Source organism: Tenrec ecaudatus, chromosome 6 (assembly GCF_050624435.1).
Source record: "Tenrec ecaudatus isolate mTenEca1 chromosome 6, mTenEca1.hap1, whole genome shotgun sequence".
Taxonomy (NCBI): Eukaryota; Metazoa; Chordata; class Mammalia; order Afrosoricida; family Tenrecidae; genus Tenrec; species Tenrec ecaudatus.
In genome coordinates, this window is record NC_134535.1 from 40,499,998 (window position 1) to 40,516,181 (window position 16,184).

Sequence of the window (16,184 nt, forward strand, 5' to 3'; positions counted from 1 at the left end):
AGAGGGAGCAAGGTTTGTCGGCCATATGCATTTGGAAAGTGGTACAGTTTAGTCTGCACGAAATAATTGTTTACTTTAGAATTTCTTATATTAAAATGTTCAATATAAGTACTGTTACTATGGAATTTCAAGAGGGAATGGAAGTTTTCATAGAATGCTTCATATTTCTCATGGAATTATGTTTCTTGAAACAGTTTAGAAAATTTTGCTTTGGTATTTTATATACAGAAGAGATGCAGGAAACAAGTGGCTCTTCCAATGATGTAGAAATTTGTCCCTTTAATATGCTCTTAGCAAATATAATTAATTATTCCTGGTATATTTTATCTCAACGTAGACTGCGAGAGATTTCTGATATTGCCACAAGGCAGGTGGAAATGTTGAACACACAACAGCAGTGCAGGGAAAGTGAAGTGCAGTCCCTCAGGATGCAGCTGTTAGACTACCAGGTATGTACCGTGTGGGCACTTTTGTAGATGAAGTCGTCTTTTCTCCTAAACTCCCAGTAGGTATTGAAATGATTTTTGTGTTTCATCAGAAGATAGGCAACCTAGAGGATTTCATTATTCTCATTGCTTGGAACCAAATCAGACAACGCTTTTAGTGTAAAATTGGGTTCATAATAAAAACAATGATGACAACAACAAAATTTAGGTGTCTGTTGCTCCATTGTGCTGGCTTTTGTTCAAAGTTAAGACACAATTGAATAGTACTTACTCATAATAATATTTACTCTTAGAATTTTATGTAGCTTTATATATCCCTATGTAAGTTATTTAGGATTAAAAGACAATAACCCTTGTGTATCAGTGTTATTCTAATGCTGTAATTTGCATATGCAAGTTGAAAACTAGAATAGTTTCCCAGCGTTTTGTTGGTGCCTGCAGCCGCCTGACCTTAATGTCTCATAGTCTCAGCAGCACTACCGCTTGGCTCTGCCTTCATGTGACTACGTTGTTCTGTCTCAGGGTCTCTAGTTCAGTGGCTTCTGGTGCCTCGCATCTCTGCTCCCTCCACTTCAGGCAGGAATCTTGAACCAGTTCCAGTAGTGACTTTTCTCCCTTGATCCCAGAAATTCCCTTCCTTCTCAATACTGAAATGGCTTCTTACTTCTAAAATGAATTCTTACTTCTGAAATAGGCTCGTTCTTACCGCCACTGGGGTATAGAAACTAAAACTCACCAATCCCTTCTCTTATTAATTCACTCAATCATTGGTCCCGCCCTATCATTTGGTAGGGGTGCAGAGATGTGGATAGAAGAGCCATGTGAAGCAATTTCACTTCACTGCAAGACCACTCTGGATTTTAAAATGTTTGTTTCTATGTTTTCACTTTGATAATTATTTATATAAAAGGAAGATTGAATCCTATTGGAGCTAATATACATTGTTCTAAAATTTTGTTTATTATATGTGGCTTTAAAACCAATATAACTTTCATTGGAAACTTTTTTGTACAAAAATATATTTTCTTTTGATATTAGGCACAGTCTGACGAAAAGGCTCTAATCGCCAAGCTGCACCAGCACATTGTCTCACTTCAAATTAGTGAAGCTACTTCTCTTGGTAAGTTGGAGTCAATTACATCTAAACTGCAGAAGATGCAGGCGTATAATTTGCGCTTAGAACAAAAACTTGATGAAAAAGAACAGACTCTTTATTATGCTCGCTTGGAGGGAAGAAACAGAGCAAAACATCTGCGCCAAACAATCCAGTCTCTGCGCCGACAGTTTAGTGGAGCTTTACCCTTGGCACAGCAGGAAAAGTTTTCTAAGACAATGATTCAACTGCAAAATGACAAACTGAAGATTATGCAAGAAATGAAAAATTCTCAAAATGAACACAGAAATATGGAAAATAAAGCACTGGAGATGGAATTAAAACTAAAGGGCTTAGAAGAGTTAATAGGCACCTTAAAGGATTCCAGGGGAGCACAAAAGGTAAGATATTAAATTTTAAGATCAATATTTCTATGCATTATATTATATGTGCATGTAAGAAAATGTATTTGTATATGATTAAAATTTTAATGTATTCAGTTCTGTGTTATAAATTTGTAACTTTGATCCTTGAATGTATATGTGTTAAAAATGATTTTTCTGAACATTGATTTTACTAAAAATGTCTATGTTTCACGAGAGAGTTTTGAACACTAGAATCTATGCATGTATATATAAATTTAGTACTAATTGTAATTATTTCAGTTATCATTGCAGCAAACAGCAGTGGAAGGCCGGATCAGACCTCCTCTGGCCCATGAGGCAAGGGTCAGACATACCTCCAGGCTTTATCTTTCTTTCTTTATTCTGACATTAACTGTTCCCCCCACTCCACTCTGCATGTATGCTGGGTTCAATAGTTCACGTCAGTGGCCACACAGAACCCAGAGAATAATCACAATCAAGAGAGTTTTTTTAGGCAAGTCAGTAGGTTAACACAAGTTAGCATCAGCAAGCAAGAAGGATGTAGTCACTGTTCTCCTCATCCAGCCATCAAGTGTGTCCCTCCTGTTCTCAGCCGTCTCTCAGCCACATGATCCCTTGGCCTTGTTTCCATGGGCCAAGAAGGCAGCCCTCCTGCCATGGTCCCACAATTCCATAGTGTCTGGCCAAATGTGAACATACCCAATAGTCCTGTGCCTGTGTCTCTGATGGATCTAGTCTCCAAGGCCTCCGCCATTTCAGAGAGAGATCTTGAACTTTGCTCGTTCAAGGCTCTGTGGTGGTCCAGGGTCTCCTTACTCTACTGCTGCTTGTCTCACCCCCTCCTCTAGCCAGAGGCTTGGTAATAGCAACTGACTAATCGCTCCCCCCCTCTCGTAATGTTACACATACTCTATTTGGTAGAAGTTAAAAAAATCTTTGGCAGAAATTAAGAAATTTTACTCTACCAAAGTTGTTTACAACCTTCCTGATGCCATGACCCTTTAATGCAGTCCCTCATGTTGTGGTGACCCCCAACCATAAAATTACTTTCATCGCTACTTCATAACTGTAACTTTGCTACTGTTATGAATCATAATGCAAATATCTGATATGCAGGATATAGTTCTTTTTTACAAATTGAACACAATTAAAGCATAGTGATTACCGTATATACTCATGGATAAGCTGAGTTTTTCAGCACATTTTTAATGCAGTTTTTGTGGAAAAATTAGGTGTCTCGGCTGATATTTGGGCCGGCTTATACCTGAGTATATATGGTAATCACAAAAATAATTTATTTCTAATTACAACAAATGAAAATTTGTCTTGAAGCGTGGTGTAGCATGGGTAACAGTCTTACTAGAACAACAGGAAACTACATTGTTCCATTTGTGATAGCATGCGTCAAAAGCCATCGTCAGTGTGAAGGTTGAGATAGCTTCTTTCTCACCAGATCAGAAATTCTCAGGGCAGGCTTTGCAAGAGCACAACGAAGGCCATCTTCCACAACAAGTCTACTTCTGTATTTAGACTTGATAACCAACAAGCTGGAGAACATTGTTTCACAAAGATGTGTTATTGGAAATGGAAGAAGGCACAACACGGTCTCAGACAGAACAGGATGTGACTGCAAACACTTGATCTGAATTCTGTAACTGGCATTTTCGAGAAATCCATTCTTGCTGCACCGCTGTTAACAAGTTCAATGAGCTCTTGTGCTGCCTCAGGACCATCTTCAACTTTGTGAATGGGCTTCTGGCAAGTGCAAATGGGTGTCGGATAGATTTGGAAAGTAGGATGAAATTTTGTCTGCAAGCATGTGCAAGGGTTCTTTCACAGAAATGATCGTCGTCATCCTTTTGTCTGGTTCAATGTCATGTTCCTCAAAGAAAGCAGATAAGGAAGACAACAAGTAAATTTTATTTTCATCCAATTTTTTTTTTTTTTGCCAAAGCTGAAGCTTCCTTTGGAATGATCTGATCTTTTCAGACAAATTAAGGCATGTGGTATTTGGTCCTTGCAGTTTACTTTAATGCTGAAAAGTGCTTTCAACTGCGGCCTTGCTTTCTGATAAAAAGCGTTGTGAGTTCATCAAAATCTCCTTTTAAAACTTTTCCTCTCGACAACTAGCTCACTTCAGTGTGAAAGAACAAAGCATTATTTGGCTCATCCAACTCTTTGCACTGTTGTGAAAACAGTTAACTCTTTAAGTGCTTTCCTTTACACAATTGACAGAATTTATGACACTTTTCATTACTTTTTGTAACTCTTGTGGCAACGTCTTTGTTGCTAGTATTTGCTGATGAATCAGACAGTGAGTGCCAATGACTTTTGGTGACTCATTCAGTACCAAACGTTGAAATCCAGATTGACATCCTAGCATAGCTGGAGCACCATCTGTGCAAACACCACAAACCTTTTCCCAAGAGATCTCATGTTCTTTCGGAAATGAACCAACAGTGTCAAATACATCACGTGCAGTAGCTGTTGTTTCAAGAGTTTTGCAAAAAATAAACTCATCTTTAAAGTCACCATCATTAATATACCTCACGTAAACCATTAACTGTGAACAATTTACAACGTCTGTAGATTCATAGAGCTGGATGCTAAATATTGGAAGTGGAACAGATTTAATTTCCTGGATTACCTGACCAAGAATATCAGCAGACATCTGATCTAATCTTCTGCGGACAGTGTTGTTAGATAAGGAAATTGCATTCAATTTCATAACAAATTCGTGTCCGATCTTAACTCGTACACTGTCCTTGGCCGCTGGCAACAGTAAGTCCTCAGCAATGGTGTGAGGTTTCACAGCTCTGGTGATTCTGAGTGCCACTAAATCTGAAGCTTCAGCGGCTGCTACATTTTGTTTGTGGTACTTGCCACCAATGTCAAGTCTGGCTTTCTTGGATCCATCAACTTCGCTTCTAAAATTGTTGGTATCCTTGCCGGCAAAGCTCGGATGCTTGTTATCAAAATGGTGTTTTAGTTTGTTCGGCTTCATAGATTCAGCTGATAGAACTTCACAAATAACTAGCACGTTATGGTTTCTCAATTCCTGCTGTAATTACGGAGGTAACACCATACTGTAATAAATCCTCACTATATTTTCTTTTCTTAAGAACTTCTGTACACGATCCATTGTCATGGGATGGGTTGCTAATGAAAATAATATACAACAATAACTTTAATAATACAAAAGATGATACTTGGCATAGTTCAGTCAATACAGTTCATTAAAGTTTCCTATGATTTACTCTTCTCTGTGTTGTTTTTTTTGCATACCTCTTACTATCACAAGGGGGCAGTATTCACATCAACCAGAGCTGAGTATAAAAAGACTGATCAGCATCCAGATTAAAGTCCCATGGTACAGATATTTTTTGGGGGGCAGTAGTTGATGATTTTACATTAAATGATTTTACATTTACCACGTAATTATAATTCATGAAGTGTTATTTTACCTTCAACACTGCTGCTTTCAACACAGCAGCAGCTTTCTACACAGTACCTGCTCTCTACACATGTGTGACTGGTCTGCATAAGTACATTATGGTACCAACCCTGTCATGTACACCTGTATTTGTATGAGGTGTATGTAATGGGGTTGGTGCGATGATATCATCACCCTGGGTACTCTCATGTGGGTTTATCTGCATGTGGGTGATCCTGCCTGGAGAGGAGCGGCGTCTTGGTACCTTATACCATTGGAAATAATGTTTTCCAATGGTCTTAGGCATTTGACCCCCAAAGGGGTCATGACCCACAGGTTGAGAACAGCTGCTCTACCACTGTCATAATGATAATTATTTGAAATATACTTTTCATCAATATCAACCGTTTAAGGTCATTTCTAAATAGTCCGCATTTATTTTTAATAAAATTTATTTTTACTCTCACTTGATAGTAATTAAATGCAATATAGTTAACTAGCAACTAAATCTATTTTCTCTAATCTAGAAATATTTAGAATTTCCTAATTTATTTAAAGTAAAACATGTTACAGTATCTTGCATAGTAAATTTAGTACTTAAGTATGATAAAGTGAATGAAAAACCGAAAGTGAATGTTAATTATGAGTTTATCCATTTCAACATAATTTGAAAGAGGTTTTTATTTAAGATCGCACATATTCTCAGAAAAGAGTCTCTGGAAGTTTTACATAAGCTTTGTTATATGGCTCAACTAATGATAATTTTATATCTTATTTTAATGTACCATATGTTATAAGCCACCCCGAATATCAGCCGGGGCACCTAACTTTACCACAAAAACTGCATTAATAATGTGCTGAAAATTCGGCTTATTCACGAGTGTAAACGGTAGATTTAACTTAATGTTTTTCATTTTAATTAAAATTAATGGGATTTCTGTAACTAGGATTAATGGAGAAATAATTTCTATAGCATTTACTTGTATATGCTTAATTTGTAAATCTTTAGATCATCGATTGGCATCGGAAAACAGAAGAACTCCGTCTTCAAGAGCTTAAACTAAATCGAGAATTAGTCAAGGATAAAGAAGAAATAAAATATTTAAATAACATAATATCTGAATATGAACATACAATCAGTAATCTAGAGGAAGAAATTGTGCAGCAGAACAAGGTTTCATTTTATGTTTATGTTGATGCTTTTGGTTAAAACTTAAAGCATAAGTATTGCTTGAGTCACAGTGTGTATTTTCCTAACTGACTGACTGTGGGTCCCATTAGTATGTTATAAAATGTTCTGTGTATTTCCTAAACATTCCAAGTATACACTTTCAATTTAGTCGTTGGAATAGTGGTTTTACTTATAAGGAGCAATGCATAACTTATATGTATAATTAATTTTTAATTTCACTATTAGTTATGTGACTTTTGACAGTTATAACATCTGCTGGTAGAATAGGAAAATGCAGCTTGATGTAGGGGAAAAAAGCAAGTATTCTTCAGCGAGAGGGCATGCACACACAAGCATTTTATTATTTCCTCTCTCTCGAGTGTTCTTACCCCAGGTACTCATAGTGTTTGTGTAGTCGGTACTGCTTTGACCAACCACTCCATTCACAAGAGAAAATCCAACTGTCGGCATTCCCTCAATGGAGTGTATGTAACTTCATTGTTCCCACTTGTCAGCGCTTTGGTCAAGATGTCTGTTTTCGCTCAGCAGGCCTCTGTATTACATATTTACCTGCTTACGTACTTTTTCTCCTGAGTAGAGTTTAAGTTTTAAGGTAATAGAGACTTGCTTTTGTCCATTGCTTTGTTATCAGGGCCTAGAATGTTTCGCACATATCTTGTACTATTAAATATGCATTGAATGAATGGGTGGGTGGATGGATAAATCTAAGGATTCATAAGTGGTTGCCTTTTTGACTCCATATTTATCTAGCGCTATGATTTTAGACAAGTCACTTCAACCCTGAGTTCTTTTTTCCATAAAATGAGAATAAGAATAATGACCTTGAAGGAATGTTGTGAGAAGGATATTAAAAATATATGCAACGTGGATAGTGCATGCCTGGTGTTTGCATGTTTGTGTCTGACACAAATTGGCTTTTTCAGTTTCATGAAGAAAGACAAATGGCCTGGGATCAAAGAGAAGTTGAGCTTGAACGTCAGCTTGACATCTTTGACCATCAGCAAAATGAAATACTAAATGCAGCACAAAAGGCAAGAGTAATTCTATAGCATAATTCTATAACCACTGTCGCATATTTTGTGGCCTACAATGTTAGCTCATACAAATATTGTCTAAAATCAGATCTAATTTTTTAATCAGATCTAATTTCAACTGTTAACTTTTAAAATTTAAAACATAAATAGATGTTAACCTGCATTTTGTTACAGCTGTAAAAATTGACCTTGCTCTTCTCAGTGCTGTAACTGGTTTAAAAAAGAAATCTTAATTCTTCACAGTTTGAAGAAGCCACAGGATCAATGCCTGACCCTAGTTTGCCTCTTCCAAATCAGCTTGAGATTGCTCTAAGGAAAATTAAGGAGAATGTTCGAGTAATCCTAGAAACAAGGGCCACATGCAAATCACTAGAAGAGGTAACACATTTGCATCTTAGAGTATTACTAGGCATGTTTGTATAATTTCTAAATAATACTTAATAACAAGGGTGGAGCACATAATGATAACTAGTATCTGTCGTTAATTCCGCTCTCCTTTTACTCTGTCCTTTAACGCTTTTGGTAGCAGATACAGTGATTTTGAATTCACTAGTAATTCAGTCATTACTTTTCATTTGGGGCGTACTGATCAGTAGTGCTAAGCTTAAAGGGACAGAAAAACGTGGATTGGGTGTGCTTGTGTGAGCAGTATAGGTAATCTTCCCATCTGTAATCAAGAACTTAGTCTTTTCATCCTGGTTTATTATTTAGATGTGCATGTTGTATATTGCATTCTGGGTTCATTTTAAGCACATTCTTTTTGTTGTCTGGTAAAAAAGTTTCAAGATAGATTAGAAATTATTTGATCAGTTGAATCCAGGTATTGATGTGGTGATCACATCAAATCTACCTTCTTTATGTAATTGTCTAGAAAATAATATAAACTAAATATAATACTCATTTTACTTTCCATAAAAACATTTACTAGATACATATTTTTTTTAATTTGGCAAGTCAAATTATACATTTTTAAATTAATTGAAGAATCATAACTTTTTCAATTACCACTCAATTTGTCTTTTATGTGAATTATCACTATAGTGCTTGATTTAAAATACCTACATTAACAACTGCCCTCTTTTTTTTAATAAACATCAGTGTTATCATAGTGACTCATTTATAGTGAACCCTCAAGGATCCATATTCATATGTAACTGATTTTAGTGTATTTGTTTTCTAGTGGTTTGGTCATCACTAGACTTAGACAGAAGGAATGTTTTTTGAAACTTCCTTTCTCAATCTAGCTACAACTGCAAGATTGACGCAAGTGCAATAAAATGTTTTCTCTATTACAAGGACATTTCTAAGGTGCAATAGTCTTTAACTAAATAAGATTGCTTATAATTCACTACAAATGTGATGTTACCTAGAAATGCAAATTTAACCGTATTTAATATCAGGTGAATATTATGAGTATAATGTGAAAAGTAAATGGAAAGTTCTACCTGAATGAAGGCTGAACATGATGGCGGGACAAGAGGAAAGTAAAAGGAAATAGAGGAAAGAGCTAGGAGGCATAGCGCATTTATTGAGGTGTAAATACAGGCATGTACATATGTAAATATATTTATATATGACAATGGGGAAATGTATGTGTATATATTTATAGGATTATTATTAAGGTAGCAGATGGACATTGGGCCTCCACTCATGTACTCCCTCAATGCAAGAACACTTTGTTCTATTAAGCTGGCATTCCATGATGCTCACCTTCCCGACACAATGGCTGAAGACAAAGTGGGTGCATAAGCAAATGTGGTGACAAAAAAAGATGGTGCTTGGCTATCAAAAGATATAGCGTGTGGGGTTTTAAAGGCTTGAAGATAAACAAGCAGCCATCTAGCGGAAAAGCAACAAAGCCCACATGGAAGAAGCACATCAGCCTGCGTGATCTTGAGGTGTTGATGGGTCAGGTGTCAGGTATCTAAGACCCAGAACAAAATCATACCCATTGTGAATTGATGGGGTAGGTGGGGGAGGCATGCAGTGAAGACCCAATGCTCATCTGTAGACAGTTGGACATTCCCTCACAGAGGGGTCACAGGGAAGAGATGTACCTGTCAGGGCGCAGTATTGCACCAATGAACCCAACTTTCCTCTAGTTCTTTGGTGCTTCCTTCCCCCCACGATCATGACCTCATTTTACCTTACAAATCGGATTAGACCAGAACGTGCACACTGCTACAGATCAGAGCTCGCAACACAGGGAATTCAGGATAGATAACCCGCTCAGGGCCAAGAATGAGAGTAGAGAGACCAGGAGGTTAGGGGAGGGTAGAGGGAAAAGGGGGGAATCGCATCAACCTATATACCCCTTCCAAGGGGACAAACAATGGAAAAGTGGGTGAGGGGAGATGGAGGACGATATAAGATGAAAATAATAATCTATAACTTATCAAGGATTTGTTAGGGAGGGCAGGCAGGGGAGAGAGGGGGAAGAAATGGGGAGCTGATGTCAGGGGCTCAAGTGGGAAGAGAATGCTTTGAAAATGATGATGGCTGCAAATGTGCTTGACACACTGGATGGATGGATGGATTGTGATAAGAGATGTAAGAGCCCCCAATAAAAGTATTTAAAATTTTTTAATTGTTTTTTCCTTTAATCAAATAGTCAGATGAAATGTTTAGAGGAAGGAATATGCTTCAATAATTAATTGTACTTTGATCATTGCAGAAGCTAAAAGCAAAAGAATCTGCTTTATGTTTAGCAGAGCAAAATATTCTTTCAAGAGACCAAGTAATCAATGAACTGAGGCTTCAATTGCCTGCCACTGCAGAAAGAGAAAAGCTCATTTCTGAGCTAGGCAGGAAAGAGATGGAACCACAGTCACATCACACATTAAAAATTGCTCATCAAACCATTGCAAGCATGCAAGCAAGGTTAAATCAAAAGGAGGAAGTGTTAAAGAAGTACCAGAATCTTCTAGAAAAAGCCAGAGAGGTATGTGATGATATTGCGTCACGCTGCCTTACTTATTACCATGTTTTTAGTCATATCCAAGCCATTATTTCTGACTTTCAAGTGATTCTTTTTAGGAGTTGTTACTTTCGCACGATTCGATTATAGACCTGTTAGTATAACTGACTTTTTATGTGTACATTGTTGTTCTTTTGTTGACTAAGTCAGAAATGACTGCAAGAGTAAGATTTTATGCTTTTGAGAAATAACAATTAAATTTGTAGTCAAGAATTAAAGCAGGAATTTAGAATGGAAACTGTTACACTGTTTATCATTGAACATCAGATTTATGGTTTATAAATTTATGATTTTGGACTTTGCCTGGAAACTTGCATAGGGAGGTGTATACTAGTTTAAATATAGATAAATAGATACTGATATTGAGGGTTCACTATCTTATGTGGATTTTAAAAGATTAAAGATAAAATATTTAATGTCCTTAGAATATGAATTCATATCAATCATAATTTAAGGTATACTTTGATTTCTTGTAAAACAGGAGCAAAGAGAAATTGTTAAAAAACACGAAGAAGATCTTCATATTCTTCATCATAAATTAGAACTACAGGCTGATAGTTCACTCAATAAATTCAAACAAACAGCTTGGGTAAGTATTTAAGAACTGTGTTCTAATTACTTAGTTTTTATATTAATCATTGTATTATGGTTTAGGTAAAAGAATTCACAGCAAATCAGTTTCCCATTTAATAATCTCTGATATTTTCTGTGGCAAGGAACAGATTGTGAGTTTGTGGCTGGCTCCCTGGGGAGGCTGTGCTTGCAGTGTCTTGGCGCTCGCCCACTTTCACCACGCTTCCTCGGCCTCCACCCGCCTGGCCATCTCCTGTGTGCTGTTGGCCAAACCCTGCCTGTTGGTTCTCTTGTACTTGCTTGTTCTATGAGACCATTCCTCATGAATGCTATTGTTTATTTTGTACCCTCATCTTTTATTTGGTTGAAGGGTGACCTCTGGGGTGGCTTCATTTCTAGGTTAAATTGGTATCTCAGAATGTTTGTCTCAGGGATTCCTCTGTTCTCTATCATCTCTAGTGTTCTTTTTTCCAGAAAAACATTAGGAGCTAATCAAGACATCATATCATTCCATAGTGTACTCATATCAAGCAGTGTTGTACAATTGCGACCAAATTCAGTTTCAAAACATATTCTTCTTGAACTCCTTCATATAGCCCCTCCCCCATGTCTTCTGCCACACCCTGCCGAGCCCTTATGGTAGTCGTCTCTCTATTCGTCTATCCTGGGTTTCATATACTGAACACTTACAAACACGCATAACAAAGAGTCAAGAAGGCTACCGACAGGACCGACAGAATATAACAAAAGATAAACCCTAATATGGTGGGGGGAAACTAACAGAAAATATTAAAAACCAGGTGATGCACAAAGTGTATCTGAAGGGAGCTCATGGGGCAAAGTTTAAACCATTCAAATCAGATGTTTCATTTTAATCTACTGTAGTCATCTCTCCAAGACCCTAATAACCAGGTTACTCCCATCCCTCAGTTCCGGTTAGAAGGAAATCGCCGGAGGCTTATTCCCTATGTAGGTCTTGCAAGTGTGTTTTGGACCTCCACTTCCTTCTGTAGCCGTCTGCACTCCAGAATCCCATCATTTAAACTCTGATACTATTCTCATTGGATTTGGATTATATAATTACAATCCTTGGATTGTGGATGTTGGCGGGCCTCTTCCACGTCTCTCTTAGATGGCTGCTTTTTGGAAATAAGCCTTTAAGACCCCCAGCACTATTCTCTCTGATAGCCACACACCATCTGCTACCTGCACCACATTATGCTCGAGCCCCCATATCTTCTTGAGCTTCCTTCGTGAGGAATCGTATCTAGCAGGGCCTTGTCAAAAGAATTAATTTTTCTTAGAATGGAAGTAGGATTAAGTGCGAACCCATAATTTATTCCTGAATCGTCTATGTTTTTTATCTGCCTGTTTGTCTTAGGTTAGAGAATCTTATTGATTACCTCCTGGGGCACCAGGACCTTGTTTATAGTGTCATTGATTAGCCCATAGTACTAATTTTCAAACATTGTGAGAGAGATTGAGTAAGGGTTGGCTAAAACATATTGACCTACCTGGATTATTCACTTGTACAGAGTAAATCTTTATGTGATTGGATGCTATTTGCACAAACAATGGGAATTGGTAGTTAGGCAAAACTTAAAATAATATTTACTGATAATGTCAGACACAGGACCGACAGAATAATACATATCTTAATATGGCAAGTAGGACATTGAAGTCATAAGTAAATGTTAGTTTTCCTACTGACAGTTCAATACTGGGTGTAGCTGTCTTCTGCTTTTTCCCACCCTGTGAATACTTTCGGTCTGAAGTCCTTCAGGAGCGTCTGAGGTAGAGTCTAGTTCACCTAGCGGAGTTTCACATCACATCACTTGGTATGGCTTGTAGAGCACGCCGTGTGCCTTGAAGGTCCAGAATTCAGTGTCCTCGTGTTCTATAGTACATGGCCTGGGCCACCGCGTGTGCACAGAAACTTGGACGGATGTGGCTTATTAGGCGCTTGTTACTAGGCCTACTCCACCTTTGGGGTCCCTAAAAGTATTGGTAGTCATTTTTCCCCCACTCGGAAATTGGTCCTCATTCTTTTCTACCACCAGATGTGCACTGGTTTTTCCCACATGTGTCTGCTCCCTTTCCCTCCTCCTGACTTGACTTTTCTATCAGTATCCCTCATCACTCTGATAGAGTGTCTGCCACTCTGGAGGGATCTGTTTCGTACCTTTGCATGGCAGCCAATGAGCAGTCATCCTCCCCTCCCCCCTCTCAAAAGTCTGGCCCCAGCTGACGTGAGGATACTCTGCCAAAGTAGCCTTCAAGATACCTACACAGAAAGGGAGGTGCCTGGTTCGTCGGCACCTGTCAGGCTCTGCTGAGATACCTGGCTGCCCTGGCCAGCAGACTGGATGTCCTGAAAGCCCGAACCTGCTCCCATCCTGCACCAGGGATCCTGCACTGTTTGCCCTTTTGTGATTGACTAACTTCACCCAGAAAATGGGTTCCAGATCCTGCCGTGTCATGTTTCTTGAGACCATACAAAATCTTTTTCTTATGTACAAAAGAAATTGTCATCTGATAGGCTGCCACAATAATCTTCTGAAAACACCACTCTGATTTTTCCTTTCCCTCAATCCAGGCTGCCCATTAACTCACCATTGTCTGTCTGCAAATTCATTTTCAGATTCCCTAGTGGGAACTCACAACTTTCCATGATCTGACCTCACTCTTCTTCAAATTACACACGTTATATGTTTTATCAATTGCTAACGGATTGCTTTATTTGGGTAAACCTTACTAATCTGTATATGTGAAATGACCTTTCATGTCTTAATTCCTATAACTTTAACTCATTAATTCATAAATAAACATTTTTGGTTTTTAACCAATTAAATAGACCTTCTACATGTAGGTTTTTTGCTAGATACTAGAACACCAAGACTAAGGCCTGCATTACCAAATATTCCGTTTTACTTAAATCTTTATGGCTTAGTACATTTTAGGTGAGATAATATGTTTCACCTTTTGATGAGCCAAGTTAAATATGAAATAAGGTGGCATTGAGTTCTACATGTCCGTGGCTGATCTATTCATATTTCATAGGACTTAATGAAACAGCCTCCTATTTCAGTCCCCACCAACAAGCATTTTATTCGTCTGGCTGAGATGGAGCAAACAGTAGCGGAACAGGATGATTCTCTCTCTTCACTTTTGATCAAACTGAAGAAAGTGTCACAAGACTTAGAGAGACAAAAAGAAATCACTGCACTAAAAGTCAAAGAATTTGAAAATATGAAATTAAAGTAAGTCTGAGAATGTTTTGGTACAATAGTAGACCAATAGTATGATGATAAGTAAATATCAAATGTAAGTGTTTGCTGTGGCAGGCACTGTTCTAAGCGTGTTCATATATTACTGCGTATTGTTTCTCGTGGCAACTTATGACAGGCTATTCGTTTCTACATTTTCTAGAGAGAAAACCAGGCCACAAGAAGGCTCAGTAACGTGTCCAAGAGGGGGTAAAAGAGCCACTTTTTAACCCAGTCAGTCAGACAAGCAGACCTTGTTTGGTTTGTTTTTTGCACTAAATGTGATTCTTTTCTTGAGAAAATTTATATTGAACGTTTTTTTAATTACTGGAGGCATATCTTTTTTAAGTACAATTTTCCTGTTAGTGAGCAAGTTATAAATGTAGACACTGTCTTCTCACCTTTTTTGTAGAGTGGTACAGACAGTGTATTCGTGTAACATCCCACTACCATTTTCCCATTTACAATTTGTCTTTTCTCTTTGCTGAGCCAATTTCGGACCTGAGTCATTGAGGGCTGCCTAATGTTACGTTGCGCTTCACTTTCCGGTTGTCTACTCTAGTTTCAGACACCTTCCCCGGCTTGAAGGGTCACGGTGTTCGTAAAAACCCCTTCTGTTTTCATAGTCTCCACCTTTCCGCGGACCCTGCCGCTGGCGCTCAGTGTCGCTCGCTTGGCCACTTTCCCGCAAGTGTAGCGGAAGCGACACGCCAAGTGTTAAACATTAGGAAACCAGTTGTGAGAGCAAGCACACGCTCCCTGTTGCGGGTCCCGTCCGTTCCTTGCAGCTGCGTCTATGCCGCCTGTGGCCTCTTGGCTGAGCCCGAGCCTTCCGAGTCGTCTGGCTCCTGGGTGCAAGTACAGAGACCCCCCCTCCCGCAGCCACCCCGCCGCAACCTGCACCACGCGCACACCGTCTCACTGAGGGTCTCCTACCGTCTGCTGACCCTCCTCTTGGTCCTTCTCTAGCTAGGACCTGGCCTGACAAGGCGTGCAAAGCGCGTGAGCTCAGCCGCGCTGCCCTTGCTTTTAAGGAGGATTGTGGCTTGAACTTAGAGGCTGACTTGTCCAGTCTTCTGGCAGCCCGTGGAACGGTCGATACTCTTCGCCGACACCTTCCTTCAGAGCTGTCAGTTCTTCCCGCTCCCGTATTCGTGCAGCTTTAGCAGGCAGTGAGGCTATTGAAAGTACCATGGTTGGGGTCAGACCTAGTTCAAGTCTAAACAATGGCATCTTCACTTTGAGAACTTCAACGAGGTTTTGACAGCACTTTTGCCCAATAAATCAGCAAACCTATTTTCATCTTGTATCGGGTTTTCAAGGGGCCCTGGTAGTGCCTGTGAATAGGTTGGGCTGCCATCCACATGGGCTGCAATTGGAAACCACAGGTGGCTGCTCGGAGAAAGATGGGCTTCTTAGTCTCGGAAGCTTACCAGGACGTCCTCTAGGGTCGCTATGAGTTGGGTTCGACTCACTGCAGTTCTTAACCCTTTTTAAGTTTCGGCTTCATCATTATAAAGTTGAAATAACAATACTCTCCCTGTTCTTTCAGGTTATTCTGTGACAACTAAATGGTATTGTCTATGAATATAATTTGAAAATTATAAAGTAACATTTAAATATGATTTTTAATTTATTGATATATAATACATACACCTATAACAAAGGCACATTGGAGGCTCAGTAAATAAGTGCTCATGAAAACTTGGCTATATTTTGTTATTAACCATTCGGATTATTGAGTATTAAACAGCATTCTTTATATTACAGATTCTAAATGTTGC

General features: G+C 38.6%; 1 protein-coding gene across 7 annotated transcripts in view; it reads left to right on the forward strand.

Annotated features, from left to right (window-relative positions):
- Positions 1 to 16,184, forward strand: part of CEP290 (centrosomal protein 290) — a 101,986-nt gene that overhangs the window by 58,042 nt on the left and 27,760 nt on the right. For all 7 annotated transcript variants that reach the window (XM_075551213.1, XM_075551207.1, XM_075551211.1 and 4 more), the window contains 8 exons: positions 338 to 449; positions 1,485 to 1,940; positions 6,368 to 6,532; positions 7,474 to 7,581; positions 7,828 to 7,962; positions 10,259 to 10,525; positions 11,043 to 11,150; positions 14,195 to 14,394. In XM_075551213.1, coding sequence (XP_075407328.1) covers positions 338 to 449; positions 1,485 to 1,940; positions 6,368 to 6,532; positions 7,474 to 7,581; positions 7,828 to 7,962; positions 10,259 to 10,525; positions 11,043 to 11,150; positions 14,195 to 14,394 — 1,551 coding nt within the window. The remainder of the gene's footprint in view (positions 1 to 337; positions 450 to 1,484; positions 1,941 to 6,367; positions 6,533 to 7,473; positions 7,582 to 7,827; positions 7,963 to 10,258; positions 10,526 to 11,042; positions 11,151 to 14,194; positions 14,395 to 16,184) is intronic.